The 25,692-nt window shown below is 44.7% G+C and overlaps 4 protein-coding genes across 4 annotated transcripts in view; 2 read left to right on the forward strand and 2 right to left on the reverse strand.

Moving 5' to 3' along the window:
• Positions 1–2,888, reverse strand: part of ppp2r5a (protein phosphatase 2, regulatory subunit B', alpha isoform) — a 32,812-nt gene extending 29,924 nt beyond the window's left edge. Inside the window, exon 1 of the mRNA XM_056580651.1 lies at positions 2,011–2,888. Coding sequence (XP_056436626.1) covers positions 2,011–2,158 — 148 coding nt within the window. The 5' untranslated portion in view covers positions 2,159–2,888. The remainder of the gene's footprint in view (positions 1–2,010) is intronic.
• A 258-nt stretch (positions 2,889–3,146) lies between these two features.
• On the reverse strand, positions 3,147–9,370 carry dtl (denticleless E3 ubiquitin protein ligase homolog (Drosophila)). Its single transcript, XM_056581270.1, has 15 exons — positions 9,152–9,370; positions 8,690–8,815; positions 8,472–8,564; positions 8,280–8,341; positions 8,015–8,135; positions 7,846–7,911; positions 7,494–7,609; positions 7,043–7,116; positions 6,652–6,755; positions 6,448–6,552; positions 5,865–5,977; positions 5,657–5,746; positions 5,361–5,508; positions 3,892–4,577; positions 3,147–3,542 (listed from the first exon to the last, which is right to left on the reverse strand). Exons 1-15 carry the CDS (start codon positions 9,201–9,203, stop codon positions 3,477–3,479), a joined length of 2,022 nt encoding a protein of 673 aa, XP_056437245.1. The 5' UTR covers positions 9,204–9,370; the 3' UTR covers positions 3,147–3,476.
• Positions 9,371–11,499: 2,129 nt separating this feature from the next.
• On the forward strand, positions 11,500–23,051 carry ints7 (integrator complex subunit 7). The gene is made up of 20 exons (XM_056581056.1): positions 11,500–11,728; positions 12,001–12,130; positions 12,215–12,361; positions 12,566–12,703; positions 12,838–12,884; positions 13,300–13,499; positions 14,104–14,226; positions 14,475–14,592; positions 14,823–14,957; positions 15,388–15,485; positions 15,675–15,914; positions 16,610–16,747; positions 17,195–17,401; positions 18,377–18,571; positions 20,304–20,407; positions 20,546–20,614; positions 20,996–21,128; positions 21,321–21,419; positions 21,920–22,105; positions 22,615–23,051. The coding sequence occupies exons 1-20, from the start codon at positions 11,635–11,637 to the stop codon at positions 22,903–22,905; spliced, it is 2,892 nt and encodes a 963-aa protein (XP_056437031.1). The 5' UTR covers positions 11,500–11,634; the 3' UTR covers positions 22,906–23,051.
• A 485-nt stretch (positions 23,052–23,536) lies between these two features.
• lpgat1 (lysophosphatidylglycerol acyltransferase 1) overlaps positions 23,537–25,692 on the forward strand; it is a 29,291-nt gene continuing 27,135 nt past the window's right edge. Inside the window, exons 1-2 of the mRNA XM_056581057.1 lie at positions 23,537–24,136; positions 24,907–25,159. Coding sequence (XP_056437032.1) covers positions 24,922–25,159 — 238 coding nt within the window. The 5' untranslated portion in view covers positions 23,537–24,136; positions 24,907–24,921. The remainder of the gene's footprint in view (positions 24,137–24,906; positions 25,160–25,692) is intronic.

Below are 25,692 nucleotides of genomic sequence, written 5' to 3' on the forward strand. Positions count from 1 at the left end.
CCACTAACCTTGAATCCTGATATGAAGCACACCTTGATACGGGAGTGCGTCACTGATAATGTCGCAAAAGACATAGAAATTAGGTTCAGGTTAAATTGTTCAATCAAACACGTGCAGTTAAGCTTGACATGTAGGGCAAAGAAAGCCACCTTATTTGAAGCATGTTTTCCATCATTCAATACTTAAGCCAGAAATTGTAAATATGAACAGCAGGACAGTGAAAAATGTGTTTTATTTAATGCTGACGTAGCACTTTGTTTAGGGCTCTGCAAATGAAAAGTCATGAATGAACATTTTTATTTCCAAACAAACCGCACAAAATGATTTAGTGGTTACTCTAGTTAAAAACAAACCAGCCCAGCATCATCAGGCCTATGATGGGAGAAAACACAACACTAGTTGATTATACCAACAAAGCCAATAGGGGTATGGGCACTGCAGCATGCCATGCTTGATCAAGTTGGGCTTGTTCTTTGTGCATGGTGGTCTAGACGAGTGTATGCAGGGTCAAGGCCTTTGAGGAATTTCTACATGCAATAATTACTGATATGATAACTCATCATATTTCGTTTCATTTTTACTGGTATGAGCAAACAACTTAACATTCTTGAAACAGCTTTCTCTAAAATAAGTAGGATGCTAAATGTTTTTTAAGCATTTCGAATCAGGCAACTCACCTCAATTGATGGGTTACAAAATTAAATGTGACATGGTACACACAAGCCGATATCGGCTAAAGCGATACAGAGAAGTGATGTTTATTTAATAGAGGAGAAACTAGTGGGTGCAATAATAAGTAACATATTAGACAGTATAATCCATCATGCTGTCAGGAACTTGTACATGCATTTCTCCAACTGACTGTCCTCTTTATGAACCCAACATTGGTTTACTCATACGGGCAACTCTGCCTCACATACCAATTAATAACAAGCCATAATGTGACCTCTTGACCAAGCATGTATTAATCTACCAATCCTTTACAATAAAGATGTATCAACATTTTGGGCTACACTATAACTGGGCAACACCCCAATGGTCCCATAGACACAAAGGCCCTACAGAAATATACACTCAGGTCGACCTCATGACTTGTTATAGTGTTAGATAAATAGCCACCAGGATGTACTTTTGGTAAGACAACTAGCATTCAGTTTATTATTATGAAGGCTCATGCTACTCAACACATTCTTCAATTTGACCAAGCAAACTCAAAATTTGCTGCAAGCCATCTACAGCTTGCACATACTAGTATGCAAGCCAGATACGCACACAGCCGTTGGATGCTAGCTATTGAGAAAACTTGCAAGCTTATCGGCACACATCTAATAATAGCCTCACATCACTTGCAATTTACTCCAGATGCTATTCAGTCTCCCACACAAACCCCTCATTAATTTGCCACTGTATGACTGAACTTCAGTTACACCGTTAATGAATTCTGCTCAAGCAGCCAACCTGATGACCAGCCTTGTCAACAAGAAACTAGGTAATGGGAGGATGCTGTGCATAATAGGATCACTGTGCAAGAGGAATGTGCAAAGAATTGAGGCTAGCCCTTGACATCCATGTTTTTTTAAATATTATACAATTAGCTCTGCGCAATGTCCAACATCAAAATAACAATGTGTCATACAATGACTAGCATACAGTAATCATCCAATTGGCCAGCATACTAATTACTAGACGAAAACAGTAAGTAACAACGTGTCTCCATGATGGATCCACGTACAACACACATGTCCCCCACAGTGTAAGAATATGTATAAAAGTTTGGATGACTTCGCCAACACGATTGTCAAACACATCCTCGTGTCGCCACCTCGACACCAGGGTGTGTATTTAACATGGCAAAACCAAATAAACGATCAAAACGCTAGTATTTCCAGGCAGATGTTAGAGAAAGGACATACTATATGCCATTTAACATGGCAAAACCAAATAAGGGCTAACACTATAGTATTTCCAGGCTGTTGGATAAAGGCCATAATGTATAAAGTGGTACCGTACCTTTGAGCTGAGGCAGAGGCGACAGCTCCACCAGGGCGCTCTGGGTCCTGAACTGGGAAGACCCTTGGGATTTTCTCTGTTTCTGGGCCTTCCTCATAGATTTCCTGGTGAAACCGTCCACTTTCTCTGATGCAGAGATAGCCGACATTTTTAGGCGTGAACTGGAAAACTGAACTTTTGTGAAACTATAAAAAAAAATACTATATCAAATAAGAGGCTGCAGTCCTCGTGTATTCTTCCATGCGTATTAGTGTCGATGAGCCAGCCGGGGATCGGACTCTACTCTGTGTGATCCAACATGGTCGGTTCAGATCGGGCTCTGACAGTCTCCAAAACCTGCGGCATTCGGCCCCCTTTCGGCAGATGGATCGTGAGCCTCGCTATTTATTAACAAAACTCGCCAGGACAACTCATCCAAGTCGACGGATGCAGCGTTCAATAGGAAAAAACACACCGTTTTTTATCTCTATATGCCGCATTAACATGACTGAAAAACGGCCTACCTGTTGCAAAACGTATTACATGCATATAAGAGGAAAAGTTGTTCCCCCCACTTGGCAATAAGGGGTTTAAGTGAGCTGAGGTTCAGAGCCGAGGGCTAGCGTACCATAGCTAATGTTAGCGTGCTAGCGTTAGCCGATGTTAACATAGCCCCGCTACGACGATAGTTTACGAATTCGGTGGATAAGGAAAGTTAATACGAGGAACTTCCTTTGATTTCGCGAGAGCACCAGTGCACGGATAGTAGTTACTAACGACGTATTTACAGAGGATCTCGAGTACACCACATTAACCGAACTGTTGTGACTGTAGAAAGCACATTCAACCTTGCAATTCCACCGTTGTCTTTACCGTCTGGTGGACTGCAGTGTGACAGCTGTACGTCACTGACTGGCAGCCCGGCCGCCCAATCACAGACCAGAACCTTTAAAACCTTAAACTTTTTAGACGAATCGGATTACTGTAAACGAACAGTAACCATGTGATATGTGAAAACAAATAGTGACCTTTTGCAGTCTGTAGAAATTGCTTTGTTACATCAATGGTTCTACCTCCGAATAATGTGTTTGAGCAAATTGTTTATAAATGCAATGTATAGGAATCCCCCTTCATTACAGATGACAAAATGAATGAATAGCTTTTAAAAAATGTTAAATTTAATAAAATACACATTTGTGATGAACTAATACAAATAGCTGAAAGCATTGTTAATCTGACCTATTATAAACAATTTGTTAAATGACAATGTACAACAAGCCACTTGGCAAAAAAAAGGACATGATATATTAACAATATATATTGGTCAAATGTATATTTACATGCACATTTGGAAAATAAGAATGCATCACAAATGTATATTTTTTTACATATATTTTGGAATGCTTTAGCCAGATTTAGAAAACACACCGATTTTTAAAACACAATATACACATATGATCAGGAATTTAAACAGCAGTCCATGGAGATTAATCCACTGTTCTTCTTTGGAAATATGAGGATATCTTCTTTGCATTCTGTGGGGATTGTTGGATCTGAAAAACAGAAAATACTAAATTAGAAATTGACTTTTAATCCAAAACATAAATGGGTGTAATTAATCAGCAAATCAATCCACCCACAGCCTAATTAATAGAGGCCAGCCAGGGCTGTAAAAACAGACAAATCTAAAATCAAATCCCAGGGACAACCTCTCTGGTTAACATAAGAGCTCGGTTATCACAACAGTATTTTCCGATTGGCTCAAACTGATAACAGATGACATCCCTCGTCCAGTGACCAGTGACATTATCTGGCCCTAATAGAACCATATAAAACATTGTTTGTCCCCTACCCTCCTTATATACACAGTGGTCTGATTCAGTTAAATATGCCTCGTCTTACTGGTGACACCGGAGTCCTGCCATCTTGTTTCTTAGCACTCCTGGGGCTCCTGGGGCTCCTGGGGCTTCCTAGCCCGTTCTTTAACCTCTCGCCCATCATGGACAGCCAGTCCCCCTGCACGGGAGAGCAATTCTCCTTCCCTGGCGTTTGGTTGGGCGCTGCCGCCCGCCTGGCGCAGCTCTCCGACGGGGGCTCCGCCCCTGCCTGAGGCTCCGGATCCTGGCTGCAGGCGGCGGGGCAGCACACGCCCATCAGGGGCCGGCTTCTCTTGGACGTGGGGTAGAGCTCGGCGACACACTCGCAGGGCCCGGCGCCCCCGCAGCTCCCCCGCGCTCCCTCTCCGGTGTCCAGCCGGCGCTTGGCCCGCCGCTCCGACGCAGGGGCGGAGCGCGGCGTGCCGGGCTGGGGGCACGGGCTCAGGATCTGCCGTGGGGTCGGGCTGGCGGCGGGGGATCCGGGGGAACGGGCCAACCAGCTCTTGATGGACGTGGGCGTCCTCTGGCCGAGGGCGTTGGCCTTGGGGTCCCGGGTGCTGCTGGAAGACGGGGGCATGCCAGCGGTGCTGGAGGAGGGCGGCATGTTGGCGCCACTGGGAGCGCAGGCGGCCAGCTGAGGGGACGCCAGGCCTTCCATGCGATCCGTGTTGGGGGTCTTGGCGGGCGTGCTCATCTCTTGAATGGCAGTGTCTTAGGGAAGGGGCAAGAAGAGCTAAATCAGTTCAATTGAACGAATTTGGGGCGATTTCATGACTCATTTCAGGACTCACAAAACATGAATGATTGAGAGCCCAGCGTTTTCAGGCAGGATTGTTATGGTTCACACAAGAGTTCATAGGAGTACGTTCGAGATGTATTATGTATTGTCGTTGGGAAATGTATCCGAATGACATCAGAAATAACATCAATACTCAATTACAAGTAGTGAATTGAATACGCTTTGGTATAGTTCTCCTTGCACCTGGAGAGCGCAACCTTTCTTGCTCCAATTGTATCACCACCGTAGCCAACCAGTCTGATGGCCAAAAGTGAACAACATGTCATCACCTTCCCTTCTTTATTGTGTAAATTCCTTAAGATGTCACGCCTTCTTCAGACATGTGTCGTTTCCCCTTAAGGTATTGCAATTTAACTTTGCCTTTCTTAGCCAGGACAGTCTCCATGATGGTTCATTCCTCTCTACCTTTGTTTGGTTAGTAGGGGACTCAACAGGACCTAAATCGTTAGATGTTTGGGCCTACATTGTGACAGTTTATATGAAATATTTATCCACTCTCTCTGAAGATGTTCGCCAGTTCTGCCATTGTGTATTCCCATGATCATGCTCCATTGAACCAAATGCATTAGCAATTAAAGTGTCTTACAAGGATTTATTTTTCATCATCAATGAAGCCTAGTCTAAGGTCTAAAGCCCCTTTAGACTTCCTGTTTTGGTAGCAGTGAGAGTCGGACCACTGAACGTCTAGTACTTACTTGGACTGGATTTATTTAGGCCAGTAGAGGGGGTCTTAGGACATGCCCATCCCACAAGATTGGCCTGCCCAACTGTGGACTTGTTTCCATCGATTCCCCGGTCGAGACGCCAGATTCGCACAGTGTTGTCATCAGAACAGGTCGCTATCTGCCAAGAGAATATGAGAGATTAACAAAAGGCACAAATAAAAAAATATTTTGTATAAAGCGAAATGTAGACATGCATATGGCAGTTGTATTAGTCACACTTTTGCTATACTCTATGCTGTAAATATCATCCTCGTAAACAAGTAAACCTTAGTAAAGTCTGTGGGGCTCCATGTGATTGATGTCACTTCCTGGCTATGTCCCTGAAGAAGCATGGGTGGCCGCTTTGGATCAGAGAGCTGGAAAACAAAAGTATCTGCTTGAGGAATGCAATAAAGGTTGTAGATTACATGAACAAAAAAAATGTAGATGGTAACTTGTATATTAAATGATAGATAGCCATAGTGTGGATCTAACCTTCCAAATGTATGTTTGATGGTCGCTCGAGCCACTAGCCAAAAACTGGTCGTCTGGGCTTATGGTGGACTTGACATAAAAGGAAGAGTTGAGGTGACCACTAAAGACAGCAACTGTGGGGAGGAGAAAGGAGAATAGAAATCAAACAATTAAAACAATACAACTAAACACATTTAGGTAGCATTGTGGCAGAACCTATGGCAAACAATATGACCATCTTTGTTTCACACACATTATGTGAAAAACGTGAATAATTTCAGACTATACACTATTATAGGAGTCTAATACTCAAATGTTCCACATCATCTCAGACAAGAGCAGGGGGTTCTCATTGCTGCCAATGTTGATACTGTATACAATACAGAAGATGAAAAGTGTACAGTGTAAACAATAGCACAGGCCCTGCGAATCTGCTTTTCTTCAGCTCTTAAAATGACCATGGCCAAGAAATTTGGGATGAGTAGCCCCATCTAGTGCTCAACACTGGTCATTTATACAGAAAAGTAAAACAGGATATGTGCACCAAAGATAATAATCATAATGGTAAATAACATGCATAATTGTTATTGATCTGCCCGTTTACCTGGTGATGTTTTCATCCCGCTAACATTGAACATGTAGATATTGTCATCTGTACAGTTGGATATCAGATTGGAGCCAGTAGAGTCCAAAACAAGGCCAGAGTAGCCTGCAAATGTGGAAAAACATTTAGATGTTATTATCACGTCTTCGGTCGAGTTTTATAGCTGCGTGGACAAACTTGACCTGAAGGAGTGTCGGAACAAACCTAGTTTGCGTGTGCTGGAGCCGGGATAGGGATACGTCTGGAGGGGCACAGGGTCGTGGTGGTGGGCAGTGTAGCTTTTCCTTAAGTCCCACATCTTTATAACACTGAAGAAGAATGAAACACACACGGTTTAAATGGTTTATCCAGACAAATCTGTATTACTTAAAATAACATCAATCCCGTCTTTTAACTTGATGCGTTTCTCTATTGTGAACACAGAGATAAATCTTTGAACAAATCGGGATGGACAAAACGTGTCATCCTTGTGTCTGGGAAAGAGACAGATTTGCAGTTTCTGTACGGGACTCAACATTCTAAAGTCTGCATTGATACAACCCAGTGTTCATCATCCATGTCAATCATGCCACTAAAGCCCTCGGTTGATGCTTACCCATCCACAGCGCCCGATGAGATGAGCGTGTGTTCATCCTGGAACAAAACCACCGTGACACTCTGCTGGGAGTGCTGTGTGAAAGAGGTTGAGATCGTGGTTCGTTACATAGACCGTAATACATGTAGACTGTAGAATATAATAAAAATAATTAATAATTGATTGAATTTATATAGCGCTTTCCTAGACACTCAAAGACGCTTAACAGTGAAGGGGGGGACCTCCCTCACCACTACCAGTATGTAGACCGTAACACATGTAAACTGCAACACATGCAGGCCGTAACATATGTTGACGTAACATATGTAGAACGTAACATATGCAGACCGTAAATGTAAACCGCAACACATGCAGACAGTAACATATGCAGACCGTAATACATGTAGGCCGTAACACTAACACATGCAGACCATAATACATGTAGAGCATTATACATGTAAGAGAAACTCACCAAGCCATTAGCCATGCTCCGCACGCTCGGCCGTCTCTTCTTCAACTGCGAAGGTGTGTGTCGCTCGGATTTATTGTGTGCACCACTGATCTGTTTCACCTGCCTGTAGAAACCGTCTGTAAGGGAAAGATTATATTGAATAAAGAATCACACAGCAAACCAAAAGACCATGTCTGGTATAGGCAAACACTTCATATGTTCAATATTTTGTTATTTGTTGTCCTGTGTAGATCCACTGAACAGGGCATGATGTTACCGATTGTTGGCAGGCCACTCTTGCCACCAATAACTGCTCGGTATTGTACAGTGCTTTGTTTAGAACCATCTACCAAACGGTGAACATCATATGTACCTTTTTTACTGCATCGAGTGTCCCAGACCATTATTTGTCCGTCTCGCCCCCCAGTACAGAAGACAGCTGTCGGTGAGAAGAGAACCAAGACGTTTGCATTAGTATGAGAGGAAAATAAGGCGCCAAGTACAGCACAAACTACAACAAAAAGAGTGCAACTAAACTGTACCTTTCTCCCGCTTTGAGAAGGCCACAGACTTGAGGCTACACTGGTGACCCTTGAAGGTGCCCAAGAGTTCACCAGAGTGCACATCCCAGAGTTTGGCCATCTGGTCACCTGAAGCGGTTACCTAAAGAACAAATATATAACAACTCAAATGAGACAAAAAAACTATTTATGAAGGAGTCCAACTCCCTATGAACTGAGAACAAAATATGTCAATCAGTTAATTGTGACAACAGAAAAGAGACGGGGAGATAAACAAATTACATACCACGCTAGATTCACCAGGCACCCACGCTATGTCAAAGACAGCATTCTCGTGTGCCATCCATTCTGTAGTTGAATATCAAGTAAATTATATTGTTATCCAGGTCTAGTTTGTGAACCAACGAACTACTCAAACAATTTCAGGTTTTGTAAACAGAATTCAGTTATAAGCGATTAGAGCGTGCAGTAAACTCACCTTTAAGAATTGGGTTCTCACATCTCTCCGTGTTGTATAGCCTGACAATGCCTTCTTCGTTTGCCACGGCAAGGACCCTTTCCATACCTTTCACTGCACAAGGGAAATTAATTAGTTAGTTAGAGATAGTTAGTTAGAGATGATGAATACGTCAGTGAACTGGATCGAATTAACCCAATAAACACTCGATGCATGACTGTAGCCCATTGCTGCATTACCAGAAGAGAACTCTAATCCAAACGGTGGAACGGGCACGCCCATGTTGCCGTATGAGATGTGTTCATCGTGTCGGGCACATTGGTAACCTTCTAGTAGAGAGGTCAATGGATACCTCGGGGAGGGAACTGGAGGAAGGAAAACATGAATACGTGTTACATATACAATGAGGTATAAATCATATGACCACATCAATATATCTTGGCAATACGTTACGGGATTATGCATTGTTCACCAACACATTCTCGAACCATGCAGCTACTTTATATTTGTATTACTCAAGACAAAAGAAACGTAATACATTTGCAAGCAAGGCCAGCTCCACAATAATAAAGGTAGATCCTTTTGTTAAACCATATGCGATTTGAGATCAGCTAACGTTATTCCGTTGCTAACGTTGTTATGGTATCGGAGCAGCCGAAACGATAATAATGTAATTCATTTTCGATCGCTGTGTTTCTCACCATTGTGCCTCTTTCTGCAGACTCCTCGGTCAACAAGTGAACGAAAAAGCATCGTTTAAACTCTGGAAGAAGTAAACGCGATCTTATTTCAACCGGATTAGAGACCTCTTCGGATCCGCGGTGGTCGCAGCCTGTAGCTTCGTATTTCCCGCGAACAGGACGTCCCTCCGAAGAACCAAATCCCCCGCCAAACTGACGTCACGAGCTGCCATTGGCCAGTAGGCCGTCTCTTCCTCTGACGTCGCGTACTGTTTCCTTCTCCTGCTCGAACTTGGGGCCATATTAGTCTATTATTCATTTGAACAATGTGCTTTTTCCCCCTCCAAGTTGGTTGTTTCAAAAGCAATCATACGTGGTACTTGTGTGTGAATTGTCTCTCTGGGGAACACTGTTGAACGAAATAAAACCAGGAGGAAAAAAAACGAATAATGTATGATCAAAGAAACATATCCGCTATGAAAATAAATATCAACATACCACTATTTGAATGTTGCCTTACAATGCATGTTTACAGTTTATGTTATAAAGCCAGCTTCAGAGAATAGGTGCATGATTGAAAATGTCATTTAATTTAACTGTAATTATCCCACGTAAATAACGTTTAATATAGCCTATTATCATCTTAAAATGTGCGTTGCTGAAGCAGCAAGACCAGAAGGCCCAGGATGAACATTCACATGAAATTAAGGAATCTGCCAGATATACAAGGCTAAACAGACTGAGCTAAGTCCTGTTACAGAAAAAGATTGGATTTGATCAATATTGTTAATAACCTCTAGTCACCATTTGTATTGCTAAAACTGCAACTGCATTTCTCATGCGAGAAGCGACCAATCAATACAGCTGTATATGCTTGGTTAAGGATTTTACAGTACTACATATCTCTTGAATACTCACATATCCAAGGATGCATTCTGATGAACAATCCATAACTATTTGGAGCGGAGGGTATGGATTCTGTTCTGGCGGCAAAAGGGGTTGCCAACATTTTAAAACAAAATGAGCAAATCTAGAGCTGGCGTCCCCTTTCTACCGGCTCCATGCAGGGAAAATAACTTTTCATTAAATACAACTGTTGGGACTTTAGGATTAAGTAAAGTGGAGCGGGTGGGAGGACCGGGGTCGCTAGAATTTGGCTGGGCCTTAGTGGTTTGGGAGCAGGATTTGTGCTGGTGTGTAAACATCAAGATGGGCTATGAGTGTGGGATGCTTGAGAAGGGGCCATATGTACTACTGCACTGCAAGAAGTAGGAGATGGAGACATTGTTTTGCTCTTTGGCAGACATTACCCAGGGGAAAAAACACTATAGTTTACTCCAGCATTTACTACAGTATACTATATATTACTGTAGTATACTATAATATACTACAATATAGTGTGGGATTTACTATAGTAATTTTCCAGACATTGTAGTGTACTATGGTAAATACTATAGTAAGTTACTACACAGTGTAGTATACTATAGATTACTATACTATACTACAATATAGTGTGGGATTTACTATAGTAATATTCCAGACATTGTAGTGTTCTATGGTAAATACTATAGTAAGTTACTACAAAGTGTAGTATACTATAGATTACTATACTATACTACAATATAGTGTGGGATTTACTATAGTCATATTCCAGACATTGTAGTGTTCTATGGTAAATACTATAGTAAGTTACTACAAAGTGTAGTATACTATAGATTACTATACTATACTACAATATAGTGTGGGATTTACTATAGTAATTTTCCAGACATTGTAGTGTACTATGGTAGATAGGCCTACTATAGTAATCTGTAGTATACTATAGTTTACTATAGTAAGGTTCAAAAACACTACAATATTTACTATAGTATATATAGGGTATACTATAGTTTATTTACTATAGTAAACTATAGAATTTTCTGTAGTATACTATAGTTTACTGTAGTAAAACTACTATAGTAAGGTTCAAAAACACTACGATATTTACTATAGTATATATACGGTATACTATAGTTTATTTACTATAGTAAATTATAGAATTCATTCATTCATTTCATGTGGGTAGTGTGACCACTATCTTGGGTCCTGCCGTCTGCATATGAGTGGTTCAGGCTATCAAATCCATGCACACCGTAGAACAGAAGTGATTTTGGTTTGTTTCGTTTTTATCTGTATTTTCTTTATATCGATTTTTTTCCTTTATTTGTTTTACTATTAATATTTTATTATTTGTTTGATTAGTAGTACTGACCACTAAACCCGTGTGGAAGCTATTCGCCTGACGGCATTCTAGGCCCCCTTTATATCTAAAAGAACATAAACGCATGCAGTAAAAACCTTTAACCAAGGGGGGCAGCAATACGGCTCTCCCGGTTGAGACAGCCGAAAATCGGTTAGTAGAACAAGTGCAATGGAAGCGTTGTATTGTTAAACACCCATGGTACTTGGAATCCCTGTCAGTGGTTTAGTACCTCATTTGATCAGTGATTCACAAACAAACAGGGATGGCTCTCTCCACAGCCCGCTCCTTCTTGTCAGAGGCGGGGTATGGGGAACAAGAACTGGACGCCAATTCGGCTCTGATGGAATTGGACAAAGGTGTGTTTGTTAAGCTAGTTGACGTTAGCAACAAGTTAGCATCCCTGGAGAACGCCCATTATTGTGTTTGACATACATATGATCACATATTTTATCATTAATGTGTGATGTTTCCTATTAATATATGTCCCGAATGCCATATAACGACCAGCCTCACAATTACTGCAATAATTGTTGCTGCAGTGTGGCTGTTGAGGAACGAAGCATAATAATTGTACTCTTGTGTACTTGTACATAAGATAAATCAAAAGTAATTCCGATTCTGATTACAGGGTTGAGATCGGGTAAACTCGGTGAGCAATGCGAAGCAGTGGTGCTGTTTCCCAAACTCTTCCAGAAGTACCCTTTTCCGATTCTCATCAACTCGGCATTTCTGAAACTAGCAGACATATTCAGACTCGGGTACGTACACTGTATGATCGCGTTCTTTGTTGATAAAGTTTGCATGTGAGGTCTGCAATAATTCATGGTTGTTTCTCTTTTCAGGAATAACTTCCTGCGGCTGTGCGTGCTGAAGGTAACCCAGCAGAGCGAGAAGCACTTGGAGAAGATCCTCAACGTGGACGAGTTTGTCAAAAGGGTATTCTCTGTGATCCACAGCAATGACCCTGTGGCGAGGGCGATTACTCTCAGGTATGTATGATAAATTGGGCAGTTATGTTTAGGCTAGATATATAAAATGGTTTAAGATGCAATACACAGAAGAATCATAGTCGACAGAAGACATGCCTGCAGACATATACCATGGTGATCCTGATATACTTCTTCAAATGTGCACTTTGTACATCTGTCACATGTAATACCTCTAAAACATGTTTGTTGTGTTTATGCACTCAGAATGCTTGGTAGTTTGGCCTCCATCATCCCAGACAGAAAGAATGCCCACCACAGTATTCGCCAAAGTCTGGACTCTCATGACAACGTTGAAGTGGAGGCTGCAATATATGCTGCTGCAAGTTTCTCTGCCCAATCCAAGTGAGTGCCAATGGGTTTGCCATTATATTGGTGTTGGTCAATCCCAGTGTTGTTGTTGTTTTTTTACAGCATATAGAATCCGTCCATTGTAATATATTCACCATCAAACTGTCTCTTTTTGTGATGTCTTCCAGGGATTTTGCAGCTGGAATATGCAACAAAATCAGTGAGATGATTCAAGGTATAAACACTCAAGGCGATGAGTAGTCCCCTTCCCATCAACATAAAAACCCAAGCTTTACTATTCCTTTGTTCTAATATTGCTTTGTGTGTCAATATTATAACAAACAGCTAGTCCAAAACGGATATTTTGACAAAAGTAAGGATTTTTCTCCTTGTTAAAACAATCCCAAACAGTACTATCATATCCTAATCATACAACTGACTATCTTTGGTCCGGAAATGTTGCGGGAAAGGACTCAATTTTTTTATCAAGAATCCCTCATGGCAACAATACTTTATTTCTGTACATGTATGTACTAAGCCTTCTGTACACGGTGTAGGTCTGGCTACACCATGTACTATGTACTAAGCCTTCTGTACACGGTGTAGGTCTGGATGCACCATGTGTACTAAGCCTTCTGTGCACGGTGTAGGTCTGGCCACCCCAGTGGACCTGAAGCTGAAGCTGATCCCCATGCTGCAGCACATGCATCACAACGCCAGCCTGGCTTCGGGCAGCCGAGAGCTGCTGCAGCAGCTGGTCAACTCCTACCCCTCCACCCCCATGGTGATCGTCACCCTGCACACCTTCACCCAGCTGGCCGCCTCCTCCCTCATCGATATCCCCAAGCAGGTTGGACGGACTTGACGTTAGACCATAATTACTGCTTCTTTGTCCACCGTCAGCATCGACCCATACCATACTGGGAAGAACCCGTCCTCAGCCCACCCGGTTGTTCATCTTTAGCCGGACCCATGCCTGAGGGTACCAACTGTTCTGTATTGGGAAAGCTAGAGTTTCTACTAGTGTGTTGACTTGTGGCCGGAACAGATGACTGACGTAGACTGATATTGTAGCTCAGGCTGATGAGTAACGTTGTACTGTAATTTGACTCACTCTGTCTGCCAGTCTAGCCACCAGTGCTATCAGTCTCACAGACTGGTGTGTGTATTTTGGGCATGTCGGACTGACACTGAGAGTGTAGTGTAGTTTGACTAGCTAGCCTAGTTGGAGTAACCTTCAGTCCGACTAGTTGGTTAATTGTAACCTTGAGAGATCTCTGTTGATCAGACTCCACTGGCTCAAAAAATAATAGAAAATGTAAAATGAGTCAATAGTTGTTGCTTAAGACTATTTGGCATTCAACTATTTACTTTTCTCAGACCACTCCGGCTTTCAGTGGTGTTTTGGAAAAAGGCAAATGTAATATCCTTTTTATTTCCTCCTCACAATATAGTTGCAGCTTCTTCTTCAGTACCTGAAAGACGACCCGAGGAAAGCCGTGAAGAGATTGGCTATTCAGGACCTCAAGCTTTTGGCTAAGAAGGCCCCCCATCTCTGGCTGAGAGACAACACCCAGGTGAGAAATCCAAAAAATTAAAATCTAAAATGATGTTGAAAAATAGGGACCTCTTCATGGAAATTTTGAATGCATCATGTTCCATACACAAATATGACACCATTGCTCTGGAGTTCTATGACGAGGTGAAGTGTGGGCGTGGTGGTAGATTTATTTTCAAATTGGCACAGAGTTTGAGATTGGCTACACAGAATGGGAATGCTGTATTCAGTAATGGCGATTCACATTGCCTCTGTGTGCCTCTGCAGACCCTGTGCGAGTGTGCCTTGAGCAGCCCCTACACCAGTCTGAAGCTGGGCATGCTGGCCGTCCTCTCCACCCTGTCCGGGACCATTGCCATCAAACAGTACTTCAACCCAGGGCTGGGTGAGAAGCTCTGACACAGATCCCTGGCTCCTTTAAAAATAAACATTGGTTGGAAGCTTTTCTAAGGAGTCTTACAAGCACTTTGAGGTCATTGTTTTGCAGTTCGACAAAGTGTGGATCCAAACGGAATGACGAATGTAATAAAGATCCCATAGTCTATAACAATTCTCTCCCTCCTTTTCTCGCTCTCGCTTTCTTTCCTTCTTTCTTTCTTTCCCCTCTCCCTCCAGGGAGTGCTTCAGTTCCTCTTCGCCTCACCGACCTGGTTAAGCTAGCGCAGGAATGCTGTTACCACAGCAACCTGGCCGTTGCTGCCCACGGGGTCGGCGTGCTCACCAACATCGCCATATCCTGTCCAGATCAGGGTTGGTTGCACTGCAGACACTGCCCTTTTGGTTGCGCTAGCAATTAAGGGAGGATTAATTAATTAATTAATTAATTAATTAATTACTCATCAGTGTATTGGACCACAATTAACAGATACAGTTTATTGGTGATGCATTCTTTCTGTTATGTTGTCGCTGAAACAACGGTCCATAGATATAATTACATTGACATATACATGTCACAAGTTACCAGAGCTTCAGGTGGTGTATAAAATGTGCCTATCACCATAGGGGAAACTTTATAGTAGAAAAATGGCCAAAGATTTCTGATTCTCCATAACAAAATTCCTTTTCCATCGATTGATTTAATAGTTTTTTTGAATCTTTAACAAACACTGCGATAGCTGTGGCCGTCAGTGGTGGTCTAATAGGATGAGCGTCCACCCTGCCCTGTCCTGTGGGTCCCCAGACATAGTGCAGCTGGAGCAGGACACGGTGCTGGGAGTGGAGGCCCTGCTGACACTCTGCTGCCAGGACAGCAGCCCCGGGGCACAGGCCTGCCTCAAGGTGGGTCGAAACTCCAAACCTCCCTGGTCATCTGATGAAGGGAAGTCTGTAGCAACTGCACTTTGTAATGCATTCTAAAAATGAGCAACTGTAGAAGTGTTGACTCTGTGTCCATGCAATGACTGGCTACGGCGTTGGAAGGGGAAAGTAAGCCCTTTCTCTCTCTCCCCCCCCCCCCCCCTCCCCCAGAGAACGCTCACCTCTCTGGTGTGCCTGCTGAAGAGCAGGCCCCACCTCAGCCAGTCGGCCGTGGAGTTCCTGCTGGGCCAGCTGCAGACGTCCTGCGACGAGGCGCGGGCCCTGGTGTGCCACGCCCTGGCGGCCATCGCCAGCCACCTGCCGGTGCTGGGGGACGGCATGCTGGGGGCCCTGGTGGACCTGTACCGCGTGGCCTGCAACTCCTCCACCGACATGCAGCAGGAGCTCCTGGTAAGGGGACCGCGTCCGCTCACACAACCAGGATGTGAGGGGCATGTTGGGCTTCTGTGGCAGGATGGTTTTAGGTAGAGAACCAGGCCATCTCTGCCCTACGTGCGTTTGAGCCAAGTCAGAAAGACATGAAGGCTCGTGCTCAACTACAAGAATACTATAAGTATAGATTATAAACGTGAATTACCTACTGAACCGACTATATATTGCTGTCATTGTAAGAGAACCCTTCAATAAGAACAAGTGCGATTAGTAGTTACAATGCTAGTGGCTCTATCGGCATATACCGACTCAGTATCGGCCGATACTCAAGTTCAGGAATCTGAATCGGTATTGGAACAACAGCTCTAGTTTTAGGATAGTGGTCATTAGACTTGCATTACAATTTATTCATTTAGCCGACGCTTTGATCCAAGGACACTTTAAAAGTGGGCTGAGGACTTTCAAGGCATACAATCCATATATAAATGACTACAAAACATTATATTAACCCACAACCCAGGGAAAAAGACTTGGTTCTGGATATATAGGGGCGACATTACATTGTGTTTATTGCGTTCTGTAATAGATTTTTCAAAATGAGATTCTACTGACCCGGGTAAAATGTAGTCAACAAGTTGACTACATTCGACTACCCTAGTTGATTGGATGCGTTTATCCCCCCCACAATGCTTTATCACTGGTGTTACTGTTAGGTTTCCTTGGCGACGGTGATCTTCGTGGCGAGCCAGACGTCTCTGTCGGCGGAGGTGAAGCTGGTCATCAAGCAGCAGCTCCAGAACGTGGCAAACGGCTGGACCGTGTACCGCATCGCACGCCAGGCCTCGCGCATGGTATGAAAGCAACCACGCCTCTTTAACCATGCAACGTCCCTCAGTGTTTTGATTGGTCCAGACATGGCAAGCTAGTTATCTAACGTAAATTTGAACCATGGTCCAAATTTTTGGGAATGGGTTTCATTGTTGTTAATGGGATCCAGTTGTATGACCTGAAACAGCTGGATGTGAACACGTTGACATCTCTCGGCAAATCAAATATATATATATTTTTAAAAAAGAATACATGGTTGTTAAAAAAATAAAAAACCTTTAAACAAATTTACTTTAATGGCCAATTAAGTCCAATTTTGAAATCTGATGTACTTAAAAAATCGAAACCAACAAAAATCCTTGACAGTATCATAAAAACTATTCCAAAACTGAAATGCCTGCTCCCAAGCTCCAAGTCCCGGAAGGCGAAAGGCCTCTGTTCTGGTTAACCCTGCTCTCTCTGGTCCTCAGGGCTGCCACGACCTGTCCAGCGACCTCTACCAGAGCCTGCGCACGCGCGTGGCCTCGGAGCACTTCTACTTCTGGCTCAACAGCCTGAAGGAGTTCTCCCAGGCGGAGCAGTGCCTCAGCCACGTGGAGGACGGCAACTACAGCGCCGCCATGAGTGCCATCGCCGAAGCCCTGCGCTCCTACCAGAAGGGCGTGGCCTCACTCACGGTCAGTAGCTCTCGAGGGTCTCTGCAGCGCAGTACCCACCCGGTCACATTGGATGGTTGCATCATGTCATAGCATTTCGGAAATCTGAAAATGGATTTAGAATTAGGGATGCACCGATCCGACCGATTGAAGACATTTCTAGATCGGGTATCGGTGACAAATGGGCCGATCCATATTTAATTTATTATTATTATTATTATTATTTATTTTTTTTACATTTATGTACATAGTTGAATCCTATTCCTACTACCTTGCTGCTTTGATAATTGAATTTCCCACGAAAATGTTCTCACGGGATTAATAAAAGTGTATCTATCTATCTATTGGCTGATCTATTCAGTTTCTATGCTGTGCGCTGTGAGTGACGTCATAAACAAGCAACACGCCGTGCGGAGCCTACAGTGATTGCAAAATGGAGCGAGCAAAAGGATCTGCTATCTGGAGCTATTTCACTTTACCTAAGCCAGCAAGCTCCACGGCTACATGCAACATATGCAAAGTAAATGTACCGAGGGGTGGTACTAAACCTTCTAGCTTTAATACCACAAACCTTATAAAGCACCTCCAAAAATTCAAGTCTCATGATCCCAGTCTTTTCCCCTCAATGAAACTTACAGTTTGTAGCCATAATTTCGCGTTGTTTTTCTATATCGGTATCGGATCGGTATCGGCCGATACTAAACCTCAGATATCGGTATCGGAGGTGAAAAAAGCGGATCGGTGCATCCCTATTCAGAATACAACTCGACATATATGGTGTATCGAAAGGAAAAGTACTTTTTTTTTTTAATAGTGTGTCTCCCCTCATTTTAATGAATTAATGCTGTACAAGTGGGAATCTTGATGGATTCAGTGCTCCTGTGCTGTCTCCTGTGCTGATAATGACATGGTGGAGCCCTGTCATTATCATGGATCCACCAACACAGACAATGGTGCCAATCGTCCCCCCCCCCCCCCCGCCTCCTCCTCCTCCAGGCTGCGAGCACCCCGTTGAGCCCGCTGAGCTTCCAGTGCGACTTTGTGAAGCTGCGCATCGACACGCTGCAGGCCCTGTCGCAGCTGGTCTGCACCTGCAACAGTCTGAAGACCAGCCCGCCGCCCGCCATCGCCACCACCGTGGCCCTCAGCTCGGGCAGCGAGCTGCAGCGCTGCGGACGCATCTCCATGCAGGTGATGCTGCCCCCCTACACACACACACACACACACACACACACACCTCGGATGTACAGACAGAATTACACACACACACACATACGTGCGCACACACAGAATCACACACACACACACACACACACGCGCACAGACAGAATTACACACACACACGCAAGCGGCACAGACAGAATTACACACACACTGCATTACAAACACAAACACACAAAGAATTACGCACGCACGCGCTCGCAGAGAACACACACACACACACACACACACGCGCGCAGAGAACAACACACACACACACGCAGAACACACAAACACACACGCAGAGAACAACACAGACATGCAGAGAACAACACACACACACACACACACACACACACACACACACACACACACACACACACACACACACACACACACACACACACACACACACACACACACACACACACACACACACAGACAGACAGACAGACAGACAGACAGACAGACAGACAGACAGACAGACAGACAGACAGACAGACAGACAGACAGACAGACAGACAGACAGACAGACAGACAGACAGACACGGACGGACGGACGGACGACAGACAGACAGACAGACAGACAGACAGACAGACAGACAGACAGACAGACAGACAGACAGACAGACAGACAGACAGACAGACAGACAGACAGACAGACAGACAGACAACAGACAGACAGACAGACAAGACGGACAAGACAGAGTGACTGACGAGACAGACAGACAGACAGACAGACAGACAGACAGACAGACAGACAGACAGACAGACAGACAGACAGACAGACAGGACAGACAGACAGACAGACAGACAGACAGACAGACAGACAGACAGACGACAGACAGACAGACAGACAGACAGAGACAGACAGACGACAGACAGACAGACAGACAGACAGACAGACAGACAGACAGACAGACAGACAGACAGGACAGACAGACGGACAAGACAGAGTGACTGACGAGACAGACAGACAGACAGACAGACAGACAGACAGACAGACAGACAGACAGACAGACAGACAGACAGACAGACAGACAGACAGACAGACAGACAGACAGACAGACAGACAGACAGACAGACAGACAGACAGACAGACAGACAGACAGACAGACAGACAGACAGACAGACAGACAGACAGACAGACAGACAGACAGACAGACAGACAGACAGACAGACAGACAGACAGACAGACAGACAGACAGACAGACACAGACAGACAGACAGACAGACAGACAGACAGACAGACAGACAGACAGACAGACAGACAGACAGACAGACAGACAGACAGACAGACAGACAGACAGACAGACAGACAGACAGACAGACAGACAGACACAACAGACGACAGACAGACAGACAGACAGACAGACAGACAGACAGACAGACAGACAGACAGACAGACAGACAAGACAGACAGACGACAGACAGACACACACACACACACACACACACACAGACAGAGAACAACACACAGAACAGCACACAGAATCAAACACATAATTTCACAAAGAGAGGAAATGATTGCAGTGGTGCACACAACTGTTGGCCTTGTGTGGAGGAATAAATGTCAAGATCAACTTGTGTGTGTACAAAGAAAAGAGTGTTAAAGAGATGAGGATCAGTGAAGGCTTTAAATAACTCCTCCTATTTTGGATTTATAAAAAGATAATGAGGCCACAGCTAGTAAATATTTGTCTCTGGTTGTCTCTGTTTTTAGATGAAGGTGTCCATGGACGAGTTCAAAAGCCTTGCAGCGCGGTACGGGGACCTGCATCAGTCATCCTTCGATGCCGACTATGCAACCCTGCGCAACGTGGAGCTGTATCCTTACCATCAACCCCCAGATGCTGGAGGGATCTCACACACCGACCGCGTCACACACCACACATCACTTTATAGATAGCGGCGCTCCTAATGCTCGCAGCTTGTGTTGTTTCTGTCCTTAACCCTTGTGCCTAGGCAGCAGCAGAGCTGCCTACTGGTCTCCCATGTCATCGAGGCCCTGATACTGGACCCACAGACTGCCAGGTGAGGGCTGTGTGCACCTGTAACAGTTAGGTGATGGACCATAATAAGCGAGACCATCCTTATCCTATCAGTGATTCAAAGACCAGGGTAATTTGAAAAAAGGCGAACAATATGATTGGTTGGTTGTTTTTTTTTACACATAAATCCATGTCACTAATTATGGAGGGGAGTGCTCAGCTTAGAGCTTAGTGGACTAAATAAAATTGTTTGAACACGCTTCACAAGACTGAGAACAAGTCCACTCCCCCAGGCTCCTTGTCAAACCAGTGTAGTGTTAGTCACTGGGATCCCAAAAATAATTATTGATGACCTTGTGATTTTAAGCATCTGGCTCTCTATTTTTGTCTCACTCTCTCTGTCGCACTGTTTCCTTGCGTCCAGCTTCCAGGAATACGGCACCCTGGGGTCGGTCCAGACGCAGAGCGAGTATGAGCGGCGCATGATGTCGGTGTTCAACCACGTGCTGGAGGAGGTGGAGGGCCTCAGCAAGAAGCACCCACCCGTCTCGTACCTGGTGAGGTTCCACCCCCCAGGAGTCAAACCCTCCCATTGAAGGGCTCCTATTGAAATGGGAAATTGACCATTGTTTTAGCGTAAGGTTTTTAACTAGAGTAATGCAGTGGGCTTCAGTTTTGTTCACGGCCTTGTTTTCTAATCTGTTCTGTTTGTGACAACTGTATTTATCATGTCTTTGTTTGTGTTTCAGCACACGGGTTGTCTGTGCGATGCGGTCATAGCACTGCTCAAGGTGCCCATGTCCTTCCAGAGGTACTTCTTCCAGAAGCTCCAGTCCACGAGCATCAAGGTAGCCCTTTTGTGTTTTCACAACCCCTCCTATTGCAGCACACGGAACGAAGACCACTTCTGAATCAGAAAAGCAAAGTCGTGTCCAACGTGATGGACTGTGACCAATCAGCTAGGTTTTATGGGACATTGCTATCATCTTTATTTATGACCTCCCGAAATAGCTGTAAATCTACAACAACACACTGTCGCATCATAAAAGCTCAATTTTCGCCGTCACAATCTTATTATTTCTCCTTGTTTTGATTTAAATTGTCATTTAAATGTAATCAATTTTACAATATGGTAGTATTTTTGTAGAATGAAAATGTAGATTATGGAACCTTTCTTTTTTAGGAAACGATTTGTACAACATTAATTGTAACTCCTTAACAATAAAAAAACAACATACCATGCTTGGAATATCCTTATTCCAACATATGTAATCCTAAATGTAAATGTTCTTTATTCCCCTGGCTGATCCTCTGATGGGTTCGGCCCATACATCTCCCTCCCCTTCAGCTTGCCCTTTCCCCGTCACCACGGACACCAAGCGAGCCCATCCCGGTGCAGAGCAGCCAGCAGCTGTCCTTGAAGGTGGAGGGTGTGGTGCAACACGGCTCCACCCCGGGGCTCTTCAGGAAGATCCAGTCGGTGTGCCTCAACGTCACCTCCGTGCTCCAGAGCAAGACCGGAACGGATTTCAAGGTACGCGTGGGAGATGCTGCTTATCCACCTGGCTAATGTCGGTTTCAAAGTTTGCACGTAAACATCTTGGTTAGTTTACTTCAGGTGAGCATTCTGAGCCAAGGGCTCCACTGAAATGCCTGGATGCCTTCAGTACCACACCCACACATGTTTATACATGGTCTACCAGGCGTGCCATGAAGTCTTTGCCTATAAAAACATTAAATGTGAGTGAAAGTGATGAGTTGGCGCTAGTATCGACAATGAAGAATTGAAGCTTGGCGACAGAGCCTGGTGATCATTAGCCTGTATTAGCGGCAGCGTTAACCAGGCGCTTTAAAGAGCTGACGGGGCTTGTTAGATGCTGCAACAACAAGTTGGCGTTGAATTGTTTGGGCTCAGTATACCTCCATTACTTTCTCGTCCAAGGGAATGCTTGTCTAATGGTTGGTTTGTTTTGGGTCACTTTGGACACTTTGATCCTATCTATTTAGTTTAACTGTACTCCGTCTTGTTTACGCTCTGTTCAGATCCCACTGGACACCAAGACCAACGAGATCGAGCAGCGCGTGGAGCCCCACAACGACTACTTCAGCACCCAGTTCCTGCTCAACTTCTCCGTGCTGGGGACGCACGCGGTCGCGGTGGAGGCGTCGGTGGTGGACGAGAGCGGCATCGAATGGAAGACCGGCCCCAGGGTCGCGGTGTCCGTCAAGTCCCTGGAGGACCCGTACTCCCAGCAGCTGAGGCAGCAGCAGCAGCAGCAGCAGCAGAGTGGAGCGCAGCCCGCGCCTCAGAGGAGCGTGTACGGACGCTTCTAACACCAAATAGGCTCTTTTTATTATTGTGATTGCTGCAGTGTGAAACCATTGTTTCTTGTTGACGACCAACTTGTAAAGTTTCTTTTCTTTTCCAAGGATTAAAAGATACCTTTTTTGGAATAATTTACCTGAGTATTTATTTGAGTCAGATTTGGATATTGAGAAACAATCACTACTGAATAGTTTGAAATGTACATTTGATTTTATATTGCACTGTTTGGTTAAACTGTGGATGTCCTTGGGTATGTGGCCTCGGTCATCATGTGTTGCAGTCTATGCAATGACCAACAGGGGGCATCGGATCACCGTCAGCCGTTCGAGTCCACTGTCACTTGCAGCTGCTGGTTTGTAGCATCCGCAATTAAACTTAACTTTATTGCTAAGTCATAGTAAATGCGGAAAGACGAACAACAGCCCTGTAAAAAAAAATTCTAGCCCTGTTGGTGAGAACGGGGTGAAACCGTGATCCTCACAATCAGCAGCATGTATATGAACCGGACCAGTAATGATATTACGAGATTGCGTTTGATTGGCATCTGCGCCAGTGTTGCCAGATTGGACCAGATTTCCCCACCTAATCTGGCAACGCTAGTCGTAGCGCATCTCAGCTAGTGTTGCCAGATTGCGCGGGAAATATGTCCCAATCTGGCAACACTGATCTGCGCACTGGGTCGCTGCTGGTCGCTAGCAGCTCTGAGACTCCGTACTCCGTTACGAAGCGACGCGGAGCAGAGATAACGGGTTGCACACGACGGACAAACCCCCGACCACCACCGCACACGATGCGTCTTTTAGTCTCTATTTTATGAACACCATCGGACTTGGCGGGCTTCGGTGTGCACAAACGGCGTCGTCTCCCGTCCGTGTTTCGCCGCCCATGGGAGCGCATTAGCTAGCTAACTGGAGGATGATGATGTCTCATCGGTGGAATCACCCCGACTGAGATGGACCCAGCGACCCAGCTACGGCGGAGTCGTAGCCTGCTAGCCAGCTAGCGAGCCGAGCTCTCATGATCGGACCCCTTCTGCGACGAGCGAACGGCCGGGAGAGATCCGTCCCCGACACGATACTTTATTCAGACCCCGTTATGAGGCTGTACGGATTCCAGCGAGACATGTTAAAATGTTAACTAGCACCGTTGCTAACTTTACCTAGGCTAGGTTAGCCACACGTGACCCCATCCTTGCATACATCTCTGCCGTCCTCCGGGTGATTAAGTGACGTTCGTGTGGTAAGTACCACCCAGTGGGTGTCTTCTGTTTCCCACTCACACATGAAGCACTGTCCGTGCTGTTGCGGTTTGGATTTGGGCTGTGTTCGTGCAACCGTTTGCTGGTTTGTTTAAATCACGTTACTGGACTCGCACCGGGGGAGGGGGGGGGGTCCAGACCTCCTGCAGGGTGTGGAGGAGAAGTGTTGTGCTGATAATGGGTGCTTTAAAACATTCGTCCTACATGGCATGTCTTAAGCATCTGCTCCCGTTATGCTAGCTCAGCCTAATGGAGGCTGGGGAGCACGCCTACTCCTGTCCTCCTCTCCTGGTCCCAGTGTGGCCCTGGTCCCAATGTGACCCCCCTCCCCTAGTCCCAGTGTGGCAACCTGCCCTGGTCCCAGTGTGTCTCCCCTTCCCAGTTATTGTTACCAGCGGGTTATTGGCGCACACGCTGGTGTCTGCTAGTAACACAACGATGCACATAACAATAACTTTGGTGCATCACAATAAAATTGGGATGTAGATAGTTTCAAATCCATCGTTGCACATTGTGGATATGCCAGTGCCCCAAATAGCTCGACAAGCACCGAAGTGCCAGTGTCCTCAACATTTCAGTTCCCCATACTGTTGCTATAGCTATCTAAACACAGAATGGAAACCTTTCATGCCAGTAATGATGAGTGCCGGCGTGATGTTCCGCTTCTCTGCTTGACTTGGTAGTGGGCTTCTTTGTGGGTGGGTGTGGAGGAAGGTAAACATGATGGTAACCGCCGCTCTTGTCTCTGCAGGCAGTGCGCACCAGGATGGCGGAGCTAATGGACAGCGCCCGGAAGCTGGGCTGGGTTCTCCTGAATTGTACCGTTCGTTTTATTTTTATGTTCATCAACAACTTTGTAGCCATACCTTCCTACTGTTTATACCTTATACTTCTTCAACCGCTGAGAATATGGGACAGTCCTACGTTTTGGTACATTGAAGGGATTATGTTCAAATGGATGCTGGCCATGGTGTCTTCGTGGGGCTGGGTCGCAGGGTATACAGGTAAGAGGCTTCCTCAGCCCTGAACGCATTGCATGCACACATGTTTTCACAACTGTTTGCAAAGCATTTGAAAGTTTCCTGTTAGTTAAAACTGGTTTGTGAAGCTGCAAAGACTGTTGCTGTTATGGTCATTTCCCCTCTGTCTGGATGTTCTCCCACATGAGCTATGTTTATACTGAGATCATGTTATATCCCGAGACTAAGTGATGTTTTTAGTGAGGAGCGTGATCTTGGAGAATAGTCTATTCACTTGTTCCATTTTGAATGATTTAAATGATTCATAAACAAGAGGAGGATATGTATAATGTTTGGCTTATTCAATTATGAATGACATTATTTACAAGATACATCAATCTTGTAAATAATTTCGTAATAACACAGACATATCAACAGATGTTGTAAAATAACTGTTTTAAGGGCGGTTGGTTGGTTCCTTGTAAACCAACTGGCCTAATGTTTAACGGGGATTCAGCTCCGTCAGTGGTGTTCGGTTGCAACGGGCCACAAGCTAAATGTTTACAAATTACTAAGTG

Source organism: Gadus chalcogrammus, chromosome 21 (genome assembly GCF_026213295.1).
Source record: "Gadus chalcogrammus isolate NIFS_2021 chromosome 21, NIFS_Gcha_1.0, whole genome shotgun sequence".
In the NCBI taxonomy this organism is placed as follows: domain Eukaryota; kingdom Metazoa; phylum Chordata; class Actinopteri; order Gadiformes; family Gadidae; genus Gadus; species Gadus chalcogrammus.

Bases quoted from the DNA above. Each gene is read 5' to 3' on its own strand.
- ints7 (XM_056581056.1), top strand. From the start codon at position 11,635: ATGGCTCTCTCCACAGCCCGCTCCTTCTTGTCAGAGGCGGGGTATGGG. The intron at 15,915-16,609 runs GTAAGGGGACCG...TGTTACTGTTAG, and splicing joins ACATGCAGCAGGAGCTCCTG to GTTTCCTTGGCGACGGTGAT. The intron at 17,402-18,376 runs GTCAGTAGCTCT...CTCCTCCTCCAG, and splicing joins AGGGCGTGGCCTCACTCACG to GCTGCGAGCACCCCGTTGAG.
- dtl (XM_056581270.1), bottom strand. From the start codon at position 9,203: ATGCTTTTTCGTTCACTTGTTGACCGAGGAGTCTGCAGAAAGAGGCAC. The intron at 7,117-7,493 runs GTGAGTTTCTCT...TCTTTCACACAG, and splicing joins GGAGCATGGCTAATGGCTTG to CACTCCCAGCAGAGTGTCAC. The intron at 4,578-5,360 runs GTAAGTACTAGA...CCCTTCCCTAAG, and splicing joins CCTAAATAAATCCAGTCCAA to ACACTGCCATTCAAGAGATG.